The sequence below is a fragment of the Camarhynchus parvulus genome, chromosome 15 (assembly GCF_901933205.1).
Source record: "Camarhynchus parvulus chromosome 15, STF_HiC, whole genome shotgun sequence".
Lineage (NCBI taxonomy): Eukaryota > Metazoa > Chordata > Aves > Passeriformes > Thraupidae > Camarhynchus > Camarhynchus parvulus.
The window spans coordinates 12,072,590-12,093,439 of NC_044585.1; the positions used below are offsets into that span (position 1 = coordinate 12,072,590).

Consider the following 20,850-nt stretch of genomic DNA (forward strand, 5'->3'; position numbering starts at 1 on the left):
AACAGGAGTGCTAACAGGAGTGCAGCCCAACCCTGGTGACTGCTGCCCATGGCTATAACAGGGAGTGAGCCCAACCCTGGTGACTGCTGCCCATGGCTCTAACAGGAGTGCAGCCCAACCCTGGTGACTGCTGCCCATGGCTCTAACAGGAGTGCAGCCCAACCCTGCCCAGCTGGGATGGAGACAAGGCAGCTCTGCAGCTCCTGGCTGGAGCCCGTGGCCCTCCCTGATGTCCCCACACCCGGCTGCAGGGCTGGCACGGGGTGCCCGCGTGGTGAGAGACCCGAATGCCACCCCAGCACCTCCACCCTGGCGTGCTGCGCTACCTACCCCTGGCGAGAGCCCCGAGGCTGCAGCTCCAGTGCCCTCCTGTCGCCCCTCTGGCCACGGCTCAGCCCTCGCTGGGTCACTGGCAGGGTCTGGTGCCACTGCCAGCTCTGCGGCCACCATCCATCCGCTCACAGCGCCTTCCTGCGCATCTGCAGACACCAAGCAGCACACAGTATTGCTACTGTGCCAAGTGGGAACTTTATTCTTTGTTGTGGTTGGGGTTTTTTCCGCTATTTTTTTCCGAATCGGCTAAGGAGGCGGCTTTGAAGATGGGTCAGATTTGGATAATTCTTTTTTTTCCCAGCAGAATCTGCAACATTTTAATAGCGTTTTGCCCAGACATCAGCTCTGTGAGTTTGTACAGCTCAGAGCCACAGAGACACCAGCAGCAATAACCTGGGAACGCAAAAACTTTCCACATCGCTTGTGCATTGTCTCGGATTTTTTTCTTAAAAAAAAAAAAAAAGCACAACAGAAAAGACACAAACATTGATGAACATTTAAAAACCTGTACATTGTAAAAAAACAAAACAAAAAATAAAACCCAACAGGAAAAAAAAAACAAACAAAACAAACCCCAAACAAACAACAAACACCATCATTCTCTTGCTTTGAAATCAGAATCAACCTGGGAACGTTGCAGGGGGAAAAGAAAGATCCGTGGGGAAGGTGAGGGCGCCTGAGCCCGCGGGGCTGCCGGAGGCTGCGGGGCTGGGCCGGGCTGGGGCTCCTCTAGCGTATAGAATGCAAAGCATTTAATACATTTTATTCTTTTTTTTTTTTTCCTTTTTTGCCATTTGTTTTCCCCCCAGAGCGAGAAAGCAGAAGTGAATGAAAAAAAGTCTAATATTTTTGTTCTTTAACCATGTAACTGCAGATATGAGCCAACATCATGGAATGAAAAAAATAATGTAAAGTAGAGCATTCGTGTGTATCACAAAAATACAATAAAAACTTTTTTTTAACCTTTTTTCCTTTTTTTTTTTTTTTTAAAGTTTCCTGTGAACTCCCTGCCACGCTGGCCTCCTGCCCACTCTGCCCCTGCCCTGGCCAGCTTGGAGGGCTCTGGAGAATCAACGTCTACAACCAGCAAAGGTGTGTGTAACGGGGGGCCCTGCAACCATGGCAAGATTTTTGTTTGGTTTTTTTTTTTTAAACTAAGTACATACATTCTCCTGACTCCCAGATAACTTTGATGGATCACTGTTACCTTCTTCTTTTTTTTAAACCCTTCCATACAATAGACAAATGCATCAAAGCCTCCATGTAAGAACAGAACCTCTTTTACAGCATGTAATACTGTGTTTTGTTTAAGTCCTTCCTTGCGTAAAATATTGACATAATTCACTGAAGGTATCAAAAATATACCCTGTAGACCAATACAATTTACAATTGCCTTTTCTCACCATTCAGAAAACAATGCACTTAAAGCAACCGAGCCCCTCGGTGGGCAGCGCGTGAGCCAGCCCGGGACGTCCCTGCCCGCTCCGAGTGACCCGGGATTGCTTCCATCGAAGGGACCAGGATTTTTTGTGGGTTTTTTTTTTAGAAACAGCTCTTCTCTCCCTCCCCTGCCCGCTCCTCCCAGCCATGTTCGAAGTGTGTCGTCGTGGGGCTGATACGTCCTGTGACACGGGAATGCCGGGCACCAGCCCTCGGATCAGCCAGGGAACCGACCCGAGGCGCTCCATCCTGTTTCACTTCTCAACCGTTTTTTTGTGGTTTTTTTAATCTTCTCTTTAACCCGCTCAAGGTTTTGCAATTCTGAGGCACATCCCCATGGCCGGGTCCAGGGGAGCATCCCCCCGCCCGCTGCCAGCTCCGCAGAACATCCTGCAGCCCTCGTGGGACGGGGCTGGCAGAGCGTCCCAGCGGCCCCGGGATGGACACACGGCCCGGGACGGACACACGGCCGCTCACGGTCCCTCTGGAGCACGGGGGACACCGCCCAGCACGGCTGCCAAGATCGAAGATGGGTTCCTTGGGTTTTGTCTCGTTAAGGCTTTTTTCTTTTCTTTATCAGACCGAAGAGGATGCAGAAATTTCCAGATGTTGAGAAAGAAAAAAAAATAACCCAAACAAAATTAAAAAGAAAAAAACAAACCAAAACCATAATCCCCACCAATTTAGCTGGTTGGGAGGGAAGGGATAAAGAAAAAAAAAAGAAAAGGGAAAAATGAAACAGCTCTGCTCCTGCATCTTCGCTCGTGAGAGCCGGCGGGGCCGGGGTGGTGGGCGTTCGCCCCGGGTGTCCCGCTCGCTCCCCGTGCCCCGGGTTTGGTCGCCGTCTCCCTGCCCCTGGCTCCTCTCATTCACTGTCCGAAAGGGTTTCGTACTGGGAGCAGAGCAGGGGCTTGGGCTCCTCGTCCCAGGCGTGGTGCTGGCTGCCGGGGGTGCCCTGTGGCAGCGGGGCGCTGGGCGCTGCCGTCACCACCCCGCTGGGGAGCCGCATGGTCAGCGGGTTGTAGGGGAACGGCGTCGAACCTGCAGGGAGGAGGGAGCAGAGTCAGCACCGGGGGTGGCCGTGCCCCCGCTCCCTGCAGCCTCCCCCAGCCCTGCCAGGGTGGCACGGCCTCTCTGGGGACCCGTCCCCTCCTGCCCTACCTGCGGACGACGGCCTGTCCTCCCAGACGCGGTTGGTGAGGGGAGTCCTGCGGTTGCAGTCGCCCTCCGAGTGCACCGAGGACACCGAGGGCGGCCGCTCGCCCGAGGACAGACCCGGCGCCGGAGACTTGGCCTTGCGGCTGTTGGGTCTGGCAGCGATCTTTGGCTTCCCCCCTCCTCCTGCAAAGAGAGGCACCTGCTGTCACCCGGCTCCTCATGACAGCACTCCGGGCTTGGGGAAGGGGTGCGGGTTCCCAGCGCTTCCCTTTTAGGAGCTTTGCAAAAATGGCTCGTGGCAGGAGGAAAGCTCACCCCGGGCCGACGGCAGCACAGCGGGGAATGGCGATGGGGCGGGTGGAGGAGGGTTCTGCTCCCTCCTGGGCTGCTCCACTTTGTGGGTTGATGCCACCAACTGTCCCGTGGAGGGACGTGGGGCAGGAGAGGCCGTGTGGCTTTGGCCGTTTCCCTGCAGGATCTGCTCCCGAGCTGGCTCATGGCTCAGCCCACAGTCACGGCTCACAAATGGCTCCGTGTGCTGCCCCACACACACAGAACCCCCCGGAGCTGTGGGGTGCCAGAGCCCTGAGCACACTCCCCGTTCTCATGGTCTGCATGGCCAGGATGGTCTTTCATCCCTCCTTACAGCAGAATCCCTGGGGATGTTTAGTTTTCAAAAGGTTTGAAGCCAGAAGGGGCTCTGTGGGACAGGTGAGCTCAGCTCCCTTGGGGAAGCTCCTCAAGAGGGAGGGATGGATGGGCTCTGCATCCCACCCTGCCATCCACCAGGCATGGGGAGGCACAGCTGGAAGAAGCTGCTGGTTTCATGCAGGAGCCAGAAAAGCTTTTCTGCAAAAAGCTTTAGAGTGCCTGATGTTAGGTGACCCAGAGAGGTGTGAGCTGACTGGAGGATGGTGCACGTGTGCACCCAGGATCTCCTCCTGAGCCAGGGGCTCTGTGCCTGGATTCCTGAGGGTGATCCCTGGCAGTGGTGCCATGCTCTGTGCAGGGCACTCGCATGAGGCACTCTGCCCTTGTGTCTGGGGGACAAATGCTTCCCCCATCCACCCCTGGTCCCTCTCCTCCCTCCCTTTCTTAAGTGGGGATTTGTGCAGCCACCCTCTCTTCTCTGCTCAAGTCTCCCCAAAGCTGAGCACACCCTGCCATGGGGCTCTGCAAGCCCCACCGGGGCCCATGGGGCAGCTGACCCCCAGCTCTCCTCTCTTATCATACCCCAAGCATCACTTTTAGCTCCCTTACAATCTCCCTCTTGCTCCAGGCACTCCCAGATCCCATACCCCCATCCCAGGTTGGATCCTGCCCTGACACTCCCAGAGACTGGAGTGGGGTGGAAAATGCTACCCTGCCCTGTGTCCTTCACACCAGCCCTTCTCAGCACCTTCCCCTCTTTTGGCAGCAATGATCCCACTCGGGGTTTAAAGACAGTTGGGGCTTGCTATTTAAGTTTATGCCTTTTTGATTTTTTGGGTGTGGGGGAGTTCCACCCCCATAAACTTCTCCATTGTGTAAAAAAATATAGGAAAAGGAGATATTAAAAACCAACAAATAGGGAAAGGAGCAAGTCAGTGGTTTAGAGAAAGCAACAGCACCTTTGGAGACTATTAAATTAACATCAAACAGGATTAATCAGCAGATCCACAAAGCTCAAAGCTGGGGCAGGGAGGGGAGAGAAGAAAACCAAAATGAACAAAAATGGGGAGGGGAGGAATAAATCCGCCAGTAAATGGGGAGATAAAAGGGCTGAGAATTAATAACACAGAGAGAGTGAAGGTGGAGAGGGCTGCAGACCTGGCAAGGAGCGCACGTCCTCGTTTCGTCCATCAGCAGGAGTTATGGGCATAGCAGCGGGCAGGCTTGCACTGGCATTCAGAGAGTTAAAAGCATTGGCACTGAGAGGTGAGCGCTCTTCCCACTGCTCGTCATATTTACCCATTAGGGCTTTCCTAATTATTGCCTCCAACCCCATGTTGGTACTGGAATTCTCTTGGACCGACTGGCTCCTACAACTGATTAGCCCTGGGAGATACGGGAGAGGGAGGAGAGAGGGGTCGGGAGATGGGGGGGAGCCAAATGAGAAGAAAGATGGGGGGGACGGGGAAAGGGGGAGAAAGGAGACAAGGGAGAAGGGAAGAAACAAACAGTCAGCACATTCTCGCAAAGCAACAAACTTTGTCATCTTGTTCTTTAAAGCACTGCGATGCACCCGTCCTCCTCCTCCTCCTCCCGCTCCATCCCGCCCCGGGGCTCGGCGGGGGCTGGCGGTGGGACGGGTAGGACTCACTCTGGGATCTGGGCTTTGGGAAGGTTCCCCGGGGCCAGGGGCTGGGGACAAGGGTTTGTCACTGAGCCCCTGGGAGCATCTCCAAGGAGCAGGGGCTGTGCTCCCAACCCAGCCAGGCTCGGCATGGGGGCAGGAGGAGAGTCATGTGGATGTGGGGTCCCTATGCACACATAGCAAAAGTCAGTGTGCCAGGAATTTCGAGGCTGGGGAGGTTTCCCATAAAGGAAATCAGAGAAGGAAGAAGGAGTACCCCACAGAAACACTTGATGAGAAAGACACGCCTGGATTTGGCCCTGGGGTGGTGACAGGGTGCAGGCAGCCCCAGAGCTGCCGGTGTGGGTTGGGCTACATGGGGAGTGGGAAGCGTCCTGCTGTCCCTCCTCGAGCTCTCTGCAAGCCCCCTGCCCACCCCCCCTCCCCAGGCCGGGTTCCCTGGGGCCCAGCACCCCTGGGCTGTGGGACAGGATGCAGAGGCGAGGTGTGGGGTGAGTCTCAAGCCATGCAGTTATGGAGCAGCACCGCACAGGGACCAGAGGCTCGGCCGCGCCACCGCCGCTCCCGGGGTGGCACTTACAGGAACAAGCAAGGGCAAAATACAGACACAGAACTGCCAGGCCCCCCAGCTGAGCCCATCCTGGGGTGTTTGCTCTGGGATCCCTGCCCCGTCTGCTTGGAAAGGGACAGACCCCAGGTTCCCATTGTCTGAACATTTGTCTCGCTGTAAGAACAGGCGGGGTCTTTGCTGGCCCCCTCTAGCCCAAACAGACCCTCAAATCTTGTCTGCCAGGACCCCTCAGGTCCTACCTGGCTGCACCTGCTCACCCCAGAAGCTGATACCAGCTCACTTCTTCTCCCAAACTCATTTCCCCTGGCAAGCAGTCCTATACCACTGGCCCTCCCATGGCACCAAACCCCTGCCCACAGCACCTCCTGCCCTTGGCTGTGGGGAACCTGCTGTTCTCCTACTTAAAACTAACAACCTGAAGGCATTCCTGCTGCAGGAGAGCATTAACTCCTAATCAATTAAGTAGCAATTAGTATTCCTCAGTGGGGATTCACTCCATTTGTGAGTCCACCCGGACAGGTTGCAGGTGGCAACAGGGTGACAGCTTCCCACTGTCATTCCCCCTGGGCTGGTCCTGGGCCTGAGCACTCCTCCAACTCCCAGGAGACACCTCCTCCTGCCCCAGCACCCCTCATCTCCCTTTTGGTCCTCAACATTACCACTTTGGCCAGCACAGTGTGCTGCTCTTGCCCCAGTTTGTAACTGGCTCCTGCATCCTGCCCAGCCCAAAGTGACAGCTCCCACTGCCCACCCTCACACTCCCCTTTGCCACTGCCCTCCCACCCACCCAAAAGGTCCCACCAAGAGCAGGGTGCTCTCTCCAGGTGTGAGGTCCACCTTGCTAAGATGGTTTAACCCTCTGATGGCATCAGATGGCCAACTCTTGCTTGACCTTTAACCTCTCCTCAAACTCTGCCAGGCTTTCCAAGGACTCACACTGCCCTTTCTCCAACCCAACTGCAGGGAGTTATGGTGTGTCCCGAGGCTTCTGCCTCCCAGCAACTGTTACACTTGGTTTTAAGGGAAAACAGAACAAAGGAGATGCTTAAATCTACTGAGCCTCCTCCTGCTCTCCATAGCTGTAAGCCCTGTGGGAAACGAGGTACAGGTATGTGGGGAGTTACCTGCTCCAGTAATCGCTGGCATGTTGAAAATCTCTGTCCCAGGCTGCCCCACATCTGGAGAAAAACAAAGAAGCTCTTCAGCACGGAGAGCAGCACGTGCAGGTTAGTGGCTGGGAGGACCTGCCATGGCAGCCATGACAAGACTCCCTTCTCTGTCACAGCACTCTGGACAGCAGCCCAGCTTCCCCCGGCACTGGGGTGGGACCAGGAATAACTCCCAGTGCCTTTGGGAGATCCACAGTGGGCACCTTCACCAGGTGGGAAAGGGCAAAACAGCAGAGCCCTGAAAGCCAGGGCAATGTCTCTGTGCTCAGTGCTGGCCTCCCTCCCTTCCTGCCTCCTGCCCTTGGGATTACAAACTCCATGGAGCCAAAGCCTCTCTCCTGCCCATGGGATTTTCAAAGGCTCAATGCCCTCTTATCCATGGAGCAGGTCTGGGCAGTGGAGAGGGCAAGGAGGAGGAAAAGAAATGTTAAATCAATATTTTCCCTCTTAGCTGAGCTGTTTGACTTGGATATTGCTTTCCTTAGAATAACAGAAATTCTCATCAAATAAGAGGCGTATCCAATTTCTATATATTTTTTCTTGATAAGGGAAAGTGTGGAAGGTCAGGGGGTTCAGCCACATGTCCCCAAAGGGGCATAACAACACTGTTGGCTCATGGTAACATCATCCAGGAGACGAGACAGCTCGGTCCCTCTTATCCGATGCAGCTGTTGTAAGATGGATTCAAATTGAATTAGTATTGACTGGATAATGCTGGGCTAAATTAAATTATGATCCTATCTACTCTATTAGCGGTTAATGAACGAACGGGCTGAATTTCTAATCTGAGCCAGCCTGGTTAGTTTTACAGAGCTGCACCAATATTGATGTAGGGCTTAAAGTAAGGTTGGGGGGAGATGCATCTCAAGGAGGAGGGATTCAGCTTGGCTGGCCAGTCATTAAAATATCAATTGCTCTTAAGTGTCCTCCATGCTCAGCTCATTATTTCCTTCCTACTGAGGTTATCTGGTGTGGGTGGGATTGACAGCCTCAGAGCACAGAGACAGAGCTGGGAAGTCTCCCACTGCCCCCCCAGATACACACAGTCACTGCTGGCAGCAGTACAGAGCATTCTAGGAAACATTTGGACCTTGTAGTTCATAGAATCACAGAATATTCTGAGTTGGAAGGGACCCACAAGGACAATTGAGCCTGACTCTTCAGTTCAGACAGAGCTGTCTGGGAGCTCCCAGCCCTTTAACACAGCAGCACCCATTCCCCAATCTCCTGCGTTTCATGTGTCCTCAAGGCTTTTCCTCCCCTGGTGCCCTGCATTCCCCACAGGTTCTTACTGTACTCCGTCTCGTTTTTGTTGGTCGTGCTGAGCTTCTTGATGATCTCCTGCTTCTTGGACTTCACCATGGCAGAGTTGCTTTCTGTCAGCTTGCTGAAGAAAGCTGGACGCTGAGTGTTGTTTCCTGGGGACTTGGACCCCATCCTGCAGAGCAAAAGACCATTGGAAACCTCTGGAACGTCCACTGCACAAAGTCCTACCTAAAGAGCCTCTTCCCCCAGTGTGACTCTGGGATACTCAGCACCTCCAACCTCCCTCCCTGTCCCAGTGATAAATGCACTCCGTGGTATTGAACAGCTGTGACAAACGCAGCCCCTGGGATGGGACACAGCTTAGGGCAGCAAGGAAAGCAGCCTGGCCAGGCCATGTGTGGGGCCATCCCCCTCCCCAGCTGCCCCCAGTGCCCATTCCCAGGCCGCACCTCTGGTCCATGGGCTCTCCCTCGCGGAACAGGACGGTGTACGGGGCGCTCTTGGCGTGCTCCGCCTCTCCCGCGCCGTCGGGTGGGGACACGGGCTCGATGCAGCTGTCCGGCCCCCCTGCTGCTGCCTTGGCCTGCTCCGGGGACCTGGGCAGCAAGGGGACAGGCCATCAGTTCACTGTGACAGCCCCTGTCCCTGTGCAGCACCTCGGGGCTGGGAGGGGGAAAGGATTCCTGGTGCTTTGCAGCACGGGCCAGAGGGAGAGCGGGGTTTGGGCAGGGAGAGCTGGGCTGAGCCAAGCCCTGGGCCTGAACCCCCCAAAGTGGGACAGCTGAGCCACCCCAAACAAAGCAGCCCAGGAGGGACCTGCTGGTGGCAGGGACACATGGGTCCCTGTGGGGGGCTGTGACAGTAACCTTTTGGAGACACTGCTTTGGATTCTATTTGTGAACACAGTGGAGGCAGAACCTGCCACCTCCCATTCTTGTCAGGGCCACACAGGAGCTGGGTGGCTGCAGGAGGAAGCCTGGAGCTGGGGCAGCTTGGGGAGGATCACTACTGGCCCCTGATGCCTGCCCGTGGCCAGAGCTGGAGACAGCCAGGCTCCAGTCTGCGAGGAATTCCTCACAGCCAGTTCTGGGAATTTACGTCTTTGTTCTTTCTGTGGTTTCGCTTTTTTCCCCAGTTTTTTCATCACTGGGTGGTCAGGGCTGGGCTTTTTTTCCTTCATGTTGTAAAGCCAACTCCAGGACCAGGCAGAGTCGGGAAGAACAATCCCAATTCCTGACAAGGCACCACTCATACCTGGGTACATCTGGGTGGGTGTTTGTGTGGGAAGACAGACCCATTTTTTAATCCATACAACAGCAATCAGACCGGCCTTGTAGCAGCAAGGGGATTTGAAAGTGACTTTAAAACAAATACAGGTGGTGCCTGAAATGAACAATGCCAGTTGTCGGGGCACCTGTGTCTAATAAACTTCTGATCCACTTTGAAAGATGAAGATAAAATTAACTTTGAACCAATGGAAAACATGTTGCTTCAGGTTTTTTGGAATCATCTGTGGTCAGGGACTGAGAACAGTGACAGGACAGGAGGCAACAGGCACAGAAAAAACACATAAAATTCTATCCCAACACAAGGGAACCCTTTTTTCCTGTAAGACTGCTGAAATGCTGGCAACAGGTTAGCCAGAGAGGTGCTGTCTCCAACAACGGAGATATTCTGAACCCAAGCAGCCATGACCCAGGGTAACCTGCTCAAGAGGTCACTGCTGGGCTGGGTGATCTCAAGAGATCCCTTCCCACCTAAACCATCCTGTGACACCAGCCAGATTGGGAAGAGAATTATGCATGGACTCTAAGGGGGTCTAAAGATCATCTCTAGGACAACAGGGATGGCAAGAGGCACCACCTAGGGGAAAGATTCCCAGATGAGAAAGGAGCTGGGCTGTGTAAGCAGGAAATCCCCACAGCACCAAGCCTGGGAGAGCAAAGCCAAACTCCAATCTGCCCTGCGCAAGCCCTCACTGCAGTGCCAGGCAGCCAAGGGCACCCACCTGACCTCCCCTGAGCCCCCGGGGTCCATGTGAGCTCAGGCTGGCCCATGCCCACCCGTGCCAGCCCGGGCTGGCCCCTGGGCTCACCTTTTCCCCCCCTCTCCCTGCGGGGAGATGCGGGAGGGGGTGTTGTGCTCCTGCTGCTGCAGGAAGGCCTCGCTGGGCGTGCGGCGCAGGTCCAGCACCGGGCACGCGGCCCCGGGGAACGAGTACAGCGGCGCCTGCAGGTGCGAGTTCAGCTGCTGCGGGTGGTGCCGCGTGTAGTCCTGCGTGATCACCTCCTGCAGAGAAACCACCGTCACAAATGGGGCTGGCTTCGACCTTTGTCATGAGAGTGAGCAGGGGGGAAGTAGGCTGATTTGTCCCCGCATATGCAACTTCTGCCTCCTGTCTGCAAGAGCTTTTGTGATGGGCTTCTTGGGGACACAAATACCTGGGCTGAACACTTGTGATGCCCCCCCCTGCTCTCCAGCCCCTAACTAGAGGAGCTGAGGTCTCCAGTCTCACTCCCAGCCCATTCCCACCAGACATGTTCCACTGAGCTCCTCCCTCCCCCCTGGAGCCCCAGCAGGAAGGGGATGGGGGTGGATGAGGTTAGTTAGTTACACTGATGTGCTGGGCCAGCGTGACCACGCGCTGGTTCATGCCCTTGATGCTCTGGCTGGACTGCAGGGGCTGGCACTGGGGGCCGTCGGGCTGCCGCAGGTGCTGCAGGTGAGCGGCTTCGGGGGCCGAGGCCTTCAGCGAGCCTGGGGGCACCAAGGAGAGAGCAGGAATGAGATGACATCTGTGCCCTCTTCTCCAAATGCCATCCCAGCACTGGAGCACAGCCAGCCCGTTCTCACCTTGCTGCTTCTGCCTCAGGTCATGCTCCCCGTGCCCCTTCTCTGTGTCCTGCAGCAGCTTGGCCCCTTTCTCGTGGGACAGGCTGGGCGAGCTCACCGGACTCACTGCCTCCATCCGCTCGGGGCTGTAGCCTCCATGAAAGCCTGAGGAAATCAAAGGAGGAGTTAAAACCAGGAGCTCACTTAGATTTTCCCGAGCTCTGTTGCACCACTGCTTGTAGGTAGATTCATGTGTTCAGCAAAGTGGGGGGAAAAAGACATGAGGGAAGACTTGGCAGGTCACGCTGCAGGGCCACCTCTGATGTCCAGCTGTGGTGATGGCTGCTGTGAAGAGGAGATGTCTCATTCCTGCAGAACTGGACACTCAGCAGCTCCCGGTGACAGCATGAGATCCAGGGACCGAACCCAACCTTTGCATGTTCACAGTTTGTTCCTCCATTTTCTCCACCCACTGAAACCCCCACCATGCCCAGAGGGACAGCGATGCTCAGAGAGAGTGGAGGCGGCTGCACAAGAGGTCTCCAAGTGCATCCACAGTCCTGCGACACACTGCTAGGAGGTGCCAGGACCAGACATGACTGAGGGGTGGGATGGGATGCAGCTCTTCTCCCAGCCATGCTGCTGCATCCTCTCCATCCTTGGGACATGAGAAGGGGAGTGGGACAGGAACTCCCAATGCTGATAGCCAAGGCAGCTGCTGCAACTTGAAGATGGGGTCCCACCAAACCCCCACAGGCTGCTTGTTGCTTCTGCATGCTAGTGGGAGCCTGGATGAGTGCTCTGGTTGAAGGTTGGTCCCATCAAGAATGACCCAGACCTTGAAATCCATCCCCCTCCTGCACTTTCTACTGGAATAACTAATCCTAGTGCTTTTCTCTCTTACACAAGATTCCTCTTAGGTGGTTCTTGTGGTCTGCTCTGGAAATGGCTGCTGAGCATGGCTGGGCTCAGTGATCCCAGGACAGCCATGGTGCCCACCTTGGGCAGCATCCAGCACCAGCACCCTGAGTGAGGTCACCCTGAGCACAGAGACCTCATCCAAGCTGACACCCACAGAGCCCTCAGAGACCCTGCAGCTCATCAGCAGGGAGGTGCTTGTCTGATGGCCAGCAGCCCTGTCACGCTCACAATCCCAGTTCTCCACTTTGCTTCTTTGATTTATTACCCACAACTGTTCTTTACAGACTGCCTGGGAATTTCTAAGGATGGGGAAATCAAAATTAGCAAATGGCTATTGTCTGTAAAAAGCAATACCAGGAACTGGTCAACATTTGCAAAACAGGACTTGGCAACTGGAAAAACTAAAAGAGGGTGGGAGAAGGGAAGATCCTTAAAACACGCAAAAATGAAAAAGTCTGGAATAACAAAATGGCCAGGAAGCAGAGGGACAAGCACACTTGGGGAGCTGATGGAGCCAATATCCAAAATACACAACTGAAAATAAGAAGTAATGAAATAAAATCGGTGTAAGGTCACAGGTCTCTCACCTCTGCCCTCCAATTTCTGACCACCACTAGTGGGGTGGTCACTCAGCAAGCCTCTTTCTTGCTGCCCCTTATCACAAGACATTTGGTGCATGATAATCACATCTATCAAGTTGGCTGCTGTCATGGTGCTCTTACCGAGTGCTCGGAGCTCCTGCTCCTGCATGGAGAAGCGTTTACTCTGACTCTTTTCTCTACTGTGCTGCTCGGAGCCTGAGGCTGCGTGCTGCTGGTCCAGAGGGTGGTGGTGCTGCTGGCTTTTCCCCTGTCCTCTGCCATAGTGATGAGAGGAGCCAGCTCCAGAGGCGGGCAAAGGTCTCGACTCCATGGCTTTGATGGGCGAAGGCGACTGCTCGAGGTTGGCCCCGCTGGGCAGCTTTGAGGTGTAGATGTTGTCAGTCTGGGCTCGCTCTGCCTTGGTTTCCCTCCCCCTCGAGGCCTCTTTCTGCAGCATGGCTGGGTCCAGGGGGGCTGCGTAGCCATCGGCCGCGCTGAGCGAGGAGCGCAGGCTGGAGGCCGAGGGGAAGGCGGCGGAGCGGATTGGTGACGTGGTAGTGGTGGTGGAGGATCTGCAAGGAAAACGAAGACAAGGCCAAGGTGAGAGAAGCACGTGGAGAAAGGGAATTACCAGAGCCTAAGTGTTCAGCTTTGCCTGGTTGAGCTCCTTCCAGGCCTCCTGAGCATATGGCTGGGCCATGCAAGGCCAGTGAGGAGGGACTGGATGCAGCCTCCACCACAGTAACTGGCCACAGGGTATTGGGCCTGAATGCATTGACTGGAGAACATAAAACCCATGGACAGGTCCCAGAGCCCTTGGTAACTCCACCACCAGGCAATCTTCAGCAAGAGGAGCAATACCTGTATTTGGGCACAAGCACACTCCTACTTTTTCTCCTGGCAGCAGGAAAAAACAAAATAATTAGGGCACAAAATGTGCCTCTCCCCACCACAATTTCCCTGAAAGCTCCAGTCCTGCTCAGTCCTGCTGAGACTGAAGGGAAAACAACTCCCAGTCCTTCCTCTCAGAGGTGCTCACTAATTAAGTGCTGGTGCAGGCATCCAGGCAAGCACTGGAAACCATGGTGGGAGGCACGTACCGTAGGACGGAAGGGGTGGGGGTCTCCGAGGAGATGATCTTCATGCCGGTGTTGTGGAGCACGCTGGGGCGCTGCTGGATGGTCTCGTGGGTGCGGGGTGACACGGGAGAGTGCTGGTGGCTGTGAGAGTGGGAGGACGAACGGCTGCTGGACTGCTCCGTACCTGGGGAGAGCATGAGGAAGGGATTTAGCTCTCTGTCCAACAGCCCTAACCCTACCTTCCACCCAGCACAGGTCCCAGGGTGGAGGATGGACTCCTCCCCAGCCTACCTGGTCTCCAGATGGGCGCATGCTCCACTGTGGTGGAGGCTAGGATGGATTTTTCACGCTCCCTCTCTCGTTCCCGCTCCCGCTCCCTTTCCCGTTCGGACACCGACGATCCTGACTGTTTGGTCATGTGCGTGGGCCCTCCTGAAACCCAACCAAAAGGCAGTGAGAGGGCTGCAGACACAGCAATTCCCCCTGGGAATGCTGCCTGTTCTTCACATCGCTGTGTATGCAGAGCAGATAAGGAATGGCTCCATCCAAGGTCACCTGGAGCAGGACAGACGACGGCAACCAGTGCGACAAAACCCAGACAAATCATGGAATAGCTGTCCTGGTGCTGTCTCCAGGGTATGACCTTCCACAGAGCTGTTTGCTTTGGGGAAGGAGGAGGAAAAGCAAGGAAGCCCTCAACAAGCATGTAAGAGAGGGAGCCAGTCCCTGAGTAAGAATTAATTTGGGGTCTCCCAGACTCTCCTGGCATGCTGAGCCCATGGCCTTGGATTGGTTACGAGCATCCTCCTCAATCATTTCCCCACTGGAAAAGCAACCTCCAGCAATACCTGGGGAGAGCGGGGAGCTGCTGTGCCGGCTGCCGAAGGTCTGGGGGGGTCCAGGGATGTAGGTGATGCGGTCCATGGTGGTGGCAGAGGTGCCAGGGGTAGGGGGCACAAGGACGGGCAGGTGTGGCACTTGGGACAGGTCGATGATGCCTGCAGAGAGAAGCGAGAGGACTGTCAGGACAACGCTGAGCTGCTGCAAGCTTGGCCATGCTAGACCTGGCAGTGCCAGCCTGACCCAGCCTCCTTCTCCCCTGCTGCTCCCAAACCCCTGGACGATGCCATGCTGGGAGGACCTGCTGCATAGTTGAGGGCGAGGGAGGGCTCCCGGGGCGACAGCCCGCGCAGCATGTCCGCCCGCTGCGCCATGGCCGTGGCTGCGGCGTTGTGGTGCATCTGCTGCGACGTGATGTAGTCGTTGATGATGGTCTGGCGGTTCTCCATGGCCGCTGTGTCCGGGTAGCCCCGGATGAGGTACGGGGGGTACAGGTGTGGGTACGTGGGGCTCGGAGCCAGATGCCTTGGCAGGTAGTAAGCAGCAGCTGGGAGAGAAAAGGATGCAGATGTGAAACACCAGAGATCTCGGGTTTTGGAGCATAAGGGAAATAACAAACCGTGCCCCCAGCCAAGGTACCTGCTTCCAGCTGGATCCCCCTGGGGATGGCGGCGGGGTCGAAAGGCAGTGGGATGTGCCCTCGGTACAGATCGACGCCGCTGACGCCGCTGAGCAGGTGCTCGTACGGGGAGATGGGGTGGTGGTGGTCGGGCACGGGGGCGTGCGGAGACTTGGAGTTGGTGAGCTCTCTCGATGTGGGGGTGATCTTTCTGTCCTGGGACACCGGCTTCCCAGCAGTGATGCTGCCTGCTGAGAGCAGAAGGAAATGAGTCAGAGACCGAGCACTGCAGCCAAGCCATGTCCCTGAGGGATGCCTCTGGCCAAGCATGTCCCACAGGGACAATCGTAGCTACCCTGAGCTTGAGGGACCCTTCCCTCCTCCCTGTGCTGCCATGCCCTGTTACACCACCAAGGTCAGGGTGGGCCAAGTCCCAGTCCCAAGTTCCCCTGGGAGAGAGGCCTTTCTGAAATCATCTCTTCACCCCAGCACATCCATGCTGGGCAATCTGTGCATTCACCCTGGCCTGCACAAGCTGATGGTGGTGCAGCCTTGCTGCCATGCTCTTCAGCACAAGGAGGTCACTGCTGCTGTTAGTGAGAAGCATGAACATCTCCCACCCAGTGTCCCAAGGACTGCTATCCTGCCCACCTATGGAAAAAAGAGCGCTCTGGGCCACTGCTGGGACAGGGAGGACGCTTTTGAAACACTAATGGCTTCACCAGCCTTGGCCCAAGTCTCCCTTTGGCTACCTTGGTGCAGGTGAGGTGCCCTCACTTCAACAGTGTGAGCACCCCCAGGAAGGGCACTGAGCCCCAGCTGTCCCTGGCAGCCACCCCAGTGCCATGAGTCAGCTGTGGGTGTGGGGTGCTGGGAAGAACAGGTTCAACAGGCACCTGCTGGGAATCGCTCGGGCAGGTGGGGTCAGCAGCCACCTCCCGTGCACCTCACCTGCCTGGCTGTTAGAAATTTTACCATCAAATCAAAGTTTTGCCAAGTACCTTCGTGCTGCCGTGGGGTGGACTCCCGTGTGGAGACTGGAGACCCTCTGTGCAAGTGGCTGCTGAAGGCCGTGCTGTGCCCTGCCTGGTGGTCCTCATAGCCCAGGGCACTTTGGTGGGGTTTGCCCGGCTCGGGTACAATCACAGGAGCCCCTCTGGCAATGGAGCCACCTGAGTTGGTCACTGGGCTTGGCCTGTTTTTCAGGCTCTCTTCGTAAGCTCTTTCCAGATTCCTCGGGTCTTGGATGACATCCAGAGAATGCACAGAGTGGAAAGTCCTGCCGGGGCTGCCGATGATGGAGCGCACATCGTGCTTTTTGGTACTCGAGGAGGAAGAGCCGCTGTCGTACTTCAGTGGGGTACCCTGGGGACAGGAGGCAGAGGGGACATCAAAGGGGCCTAGAACAGAAGGAGCCCAGTGACTGCATCCCACTGAGCTCCAACTCAGGATGCCTCATTCAGTGGGTCAATACACAAGGGTTTCTCAGTCAAACAGCCAACAGCCGTCGGCAGAGCAGAGATAACCACTCGAACAGGGCAGGGTGGAGGGCCCATCTTGCATGTCTTGTTGTGCTCCAACAAGATGATGATGATGAGTCACTGCCGAAGGCTGGCTGTGCCCATCACGCCTCTCTCCTACACACACTGTGAAATGGGACAGGACTGCAAGGTGCCATGGGAACCCTTCAAATATTTGGAGACCAAGAGGAGATACCATGCCACGTTTCATCCTAACCACTGGCCCTGCTGGGTTGCCACTTGCCCATGAAGGGAGGAGACCAAGTTTATGCGCACCAGAGTCACAAATGCTGAGGACACAGAGTTGACTCTGTCCTTGGAAAAGAGGCAAATGTGTCCCCTTTTCTTTACACATGTAGATGGATCATGGCTTTCTTAACGTGCCAGGAGTTCCCTGGGCTTTGTATTTATCTGCAGGGAAGGATTAGAGGATGGTTTGGATTGGAAGGGATCCCTTCAAAGGATGGGGCATGACAACCTGTACCCAAGCAGAGTGTCAGCTCTTACCAGTGATGCAACACAAAGCTGTCTCTGCTCTCCTTTTACCTTGGGAATGGCTCCCAGGATCTGTGCAAGGGCAGCAGTGTGAGCAGGACTGATCTCATCCAGTGCTCACTCCATACTCACCTGCGTGATGGAACCTTCCTTCAGAGGTCTGGCCAGAGAGATGTCTGGTGTGCGCCTCAGCTCCTCCCGGGGGATCTCATGGATTGATCTTCCTGCTTCTTTCACCGTGGCTACCAGGTCTTCATGGGCTGATTTCATTTTCAGAGGAGTCAGATCGTGAGATCTGACCTTGTAGGCATCAGATAAGTCCCTTGGTGGAGTGTTTTCCCTCTTGAGCTGTTTGGCTTCTCTTCTGAGGTAGTCCTCATGGGCCTCCACATAGGACCGAGGTATTCCTGCAATCCCCAAGCAGATGATGGATGCAGAGGGTGACTCCTCAGGCAGACCCTGGACTCCCAGTCCCCATGCAGATACTCACTTCTAGGAAGTCTCTAGTTAACACATGTCACTCAGGGACTGGTGGCCAACTGAGCCCACAGAGCAGCTATACCACTAATGCAGCTGGTCCACCTCACATCCACCACCACCTTCTGCACCACCACCAATTTCACACTAATTTCAACCTGCTTCATGCGAATCACTGACAATCTTGTCCCTGACTTTGGCAGAATTCAGGCTGGTAGAAGCTGAGCAAGACTGAAAATCTCTCTGAGCACAAAGCAGAGGCTGCAAGATCTGCAGCTGGACCTTGATGTGCCCATCCTTGCTTCCTCCTGTCCCATCCTGACGATGAGAACAAGGGGCCATGCCTGTGAGGTGCTTCCCCTGCCCGTGCCCATTTTGTGCTCCCAGGTGTTACCTTGTGTAATCGAGCCTCGCATGTGATGCTGCTCCTTTAGGTTATGGGGACTGTGTCGGTCTGGAGGGATCGCTCGACCCATGAGACCTAAAGAGATCCAAGAGGGAAAGTCAGGCTGTGACACAGCAATTAATTTACCATGAATACGTGACAGTGTTACCAGGGATGTCTAGAACAACAAGGATAAATACCAACAATTTCTAAATTATTAATTTTTTCCTTTTTTTAAATGTGCTGCTTTTCTTTTGTACTCCTGACAGGAGTTGTATTACTGTCAGAACAGACACTCAAGGCAAACAGACCAGTCTACATTCTGGTTTTTTCCCATGCTGGTCAGATGCTGTCCTGTTGGGATACCACCTAACCACTGCCAGAACACTGGCACAGGAAGATGCACCATGTAGTCAGGAGACGAGATCTCCACAGGTCAGTAACATAACCCAAGTGAAAGGCTTCATGCAGACCCACCTTCAATGCTGGTAGATAAGGTATCACGGGCTGATAAGCCCCGGCTGATCCTCCCCTCCATCATATCATAGGTCCGCTTAGTTCCTGTGGTCTCATGGGAAGCTCCCGAGCTCCTGCTGTCTTCTTTGGGACACTGAGAAGCAGCAACTCCACCTGCAGGGGGGAACACCAAGAGGCATGGAAAGTCAGCACGGGCCAGGAGAGGGTGCTTACTGCTGTTTGTGTGCGTTGCTGAGGGGTCAGATCTCATCCCAGCATCAGCCGCCGCTACGTGGTGCCAGAAACATCGCACGGGATTGGCTTCCAGGAAATTCAGCTGGTGTTCTCTCCCCTCCCTGCCTGCCTCAGACTCCAGATCTGTGCCTCCCTCTCGGTAGGAGCATCCACCCAGTCATGTCCCATTCCCTCCCTCCCTAGTGGGGCCATCCTGTAGGCAGCAGGACAGCCCCGAGCCAGTGGGAGCAGCTGCAGTTCCATTGAACTTGACTCTTTGAGTCTGGGGAGTTTTGGTTTTTTTTTCCTTGTTTGTTTTGATTTTTGCTAGACACCTACTGTTTGGGATCTTGGCCAGCCTTAACATCTGCCGAGACACTCCCTGGGTGAGAAAATCAGGGAAAACGGAGGAGAAGCGAAGCTGACAGTGATTCCTTTGAAACAGCACTGAGCACACACAGGAACTGGGAGAGATGGTGCAAAGCAGGACTGATGCAGTGAGTGCTAGGGTGAGGAGAGACCACTGACTGCCCCCTGATCCAAACCTGGAGCAGGTTCCTGCAAACAGGCAGTGGACACCTATCCTGAGCTACAGCCCCCACCAGCACAGCCCTGCCCGTGCCAGGCAGCATCAGGCCCACCCCAGGCAATGGGCACCCATCATGTGCAGCGAGCTGTGAATTCAGCAGCTTCTGATCCAGCTGAATGCCTTGGGTTTATGCCATGAGCTCCAAACAGGATGTCAGCTAGGAGAGACAAACGCCTCTGCCCATCATCCCTGGCCAGGCTGCCCTTGCCAAGGATTGCCAGTGCACTAATCCTCCTCTTTGTGGGTAGAGAAAGTGGTTGTACAATTAGAGAAAGCAGGGAAGTTAAAAAACATTCATTCTACTGTGGACAATCAGGAACAAAACTCCTCCTTGGCAAAACCAGTAATTAATAAAATGGGATTATTACAACTTCACACCCACTGTTGGTTTCCGTAATCAGCACCCACTCAATCCACAAAGTGTTTGGGGCTGTGTGTGGGGAAACAAGAGGGGGTCCATGCCTGAGCCTCTGCTTCAGCTCCATTTGACAGCAGAAATCCGGGGGTGACATTCAGAATCAGCCAAGCACCATGTGGGTGATGTGCCTGCACCCTGTCATCAAGGCACATCTGTTGCCACCAGCCCTTGTGCAGGAGGGGACGCGCTCCCGGGCACCCTTTGTGCCACCGGGAAGCAGGGGGAGGGCGTGAGGGAGAAGAGAGACTAAACAGAAAGAAAACCATTCCAAACCCACGTTCCTCGCCTTGCAGAAGCCATCAGCAATCATATGCAGGATGAGAATAACCAATCTAGCACAATTCAGCTCACACATGCTACAGGATCTCGTCTCATTACAGCTCTTTTATTTTAAGCACCCTCATGACACTAAAGAATTTGCAATTTTTTTTCTGCTTGCCAAAATTCATAATCACCAACAGTTTCAGTTTTCTTATTTAATTTTTTTTAACTCTTCTGTTCCTGGGCTGCTCAGCCTTGCTGGGCTCTACAGGGGGAAGGGGAGAGGCAGGGCTGGCAAGGCTGCAGCAGCTCATGGGATCACTTGGGATGTGATAAACACTACCAAGCATGTAAAAGGCTGCTGGGGAGAGGAAGGAATTAATTCCTCATCTGTGTCCACGGGGGGTAGCATGAGAGGTAACACAGGCTGCAGCTAGGGAGACTCAGGCTGACACAAACAACAGAGGAGAGTTTGGTCTGCAGCTCTCCCTCATTGCCTGGAGAGGGATCCCAGCTCTGGGCATGGGCAGCCCTCACTGCCAGGAGCACTCCCCATCTCTCCCTGACGGTGCTATTTCTGAGACCAGCCTTGTTCGACCCCCAGCCCGGGCAGAGATGATTAAAATAGCCTCTTGCACAAACAAGTCCTGAAACACTTCCTGAGTCCTCCCTGGTCCAAGCCTCGCCAACTGTCCCAAAGGGCATCCAGTCAAGTCCTCCTCGGTGACATTTCTGATCTGGGCTAGAGTTGACAGTGGACCCTGGGGGACATGCTGTGAGCCAGTTTCCATGTGGCAGGCAGGAGGCACAGCACAGAGCCCTGTCCTGAAAGGTCCCTGCGGTCTCAGGACACACACAAAGGTGACAACAGCTGGAGCTTGTCCCCGTGGCCTGACCTGAACCCTCTGCC

General features: G+C 55.1%; 1 protein-coding gene across 16 annotated transcripts in view; it reads right to left on the reverse strand.

Moving 5' to 3' along the window:
* Nucleotides 1-509: 509 nt before the first annotated feature.
* The window catches only part of NCOR2 (nuclear receptor corepressor 2), a 226,709-nt gene continuing 206,368 nt past the window's right edge, over nucleotides 510-20,850 (reverse strand). For 9 of the 16 annotated variants that reach the window (XM_030959051.1, XM_030959050.1, XM_030959049.1 and 6 more), the window contains exons 29-47: nucleotides 18,460-18,612; nucleotides 17,992-18,078; nucleotides 17,253-17,527; nucleotides 16,107-16,470; nucleotides 15,126-15,356; nucleotides 14,788-15,033; nucleotides 14,495-14,644; nucleotides 13,938-14,078; nucleotides 13,668-13,830; nucleotides 12,709-13,139; nucleotides 11,087-11,230; nucleotides 10,848-10,990; nucleotides 10,329-10,522; nucleotides 8,683-8,829; nucleotides 8,260-8,405; nucleotides 6,923-6,976; nucleotides 4,741-4,968; nucleotides 2,935-3,114; nucleotides 510-2,814 (exon numbers count right to left, since the gene is read on the reverse strand). In XM_030959051.1, the coding sequence (XP_030814911.1) occupies nucleotides 2,639-2,814; nucleotides 2,935-3,114; nucleotides 4,741-4,968; nucleotides 6,923-6,976; nucleotides 8,260-8,405; nucleotides 8,683-8,829; nucleotides 10,329-10,522; nucleotides 10,848-10,990; nucleotides 11,087-11,230; nucleotides 12,709-13,139; nucleotides 13,668-13,830; nucleotides 13,938-14,078; nucleotides 14,495-14,644; nucleotides 14,788-15,033; nucleotides 15,126-15,356; nucleotides 16,107-16,470; nucleotides 17,253-17,527; nucleotides 17,992-18,078; nucleotides 18,460-18,612 (3,653 nt within the window). In that variant the 3' untranslated portion in view covers nucleotides 510-2,638. The remainder of the gene's footprint in view (nucleotides 2,815-2,934; nucleotides 3,115-4,740; nucleotides 4,969-6,922; nucleotides 6,977-8,259; nucleotides 8,406-8,682; nucleotides 8,830-10,328; nucleotides 10,523-10,847; nucleotides 10,991-11,086; nucleotides 11,231-12,708; nucleotides 13,140-13,667; nucleotides 13,831-13,937; nucleotides 14,079-14,494; nucleotides 14,645-14,787; nucleotides 15,034-15,125; nucleotides 15,357-16,106; nucleotides 16,471-17,252; nucleotides 17,528-17,991; nucleotides 18,079-18,459; nucleotides 18,613-20,850) is intronic. The other 7 variants (XM_030959056.1, XM_030959057.1, XM_030959054.1 and 4 more) reach the window with 5 other exon arrangements.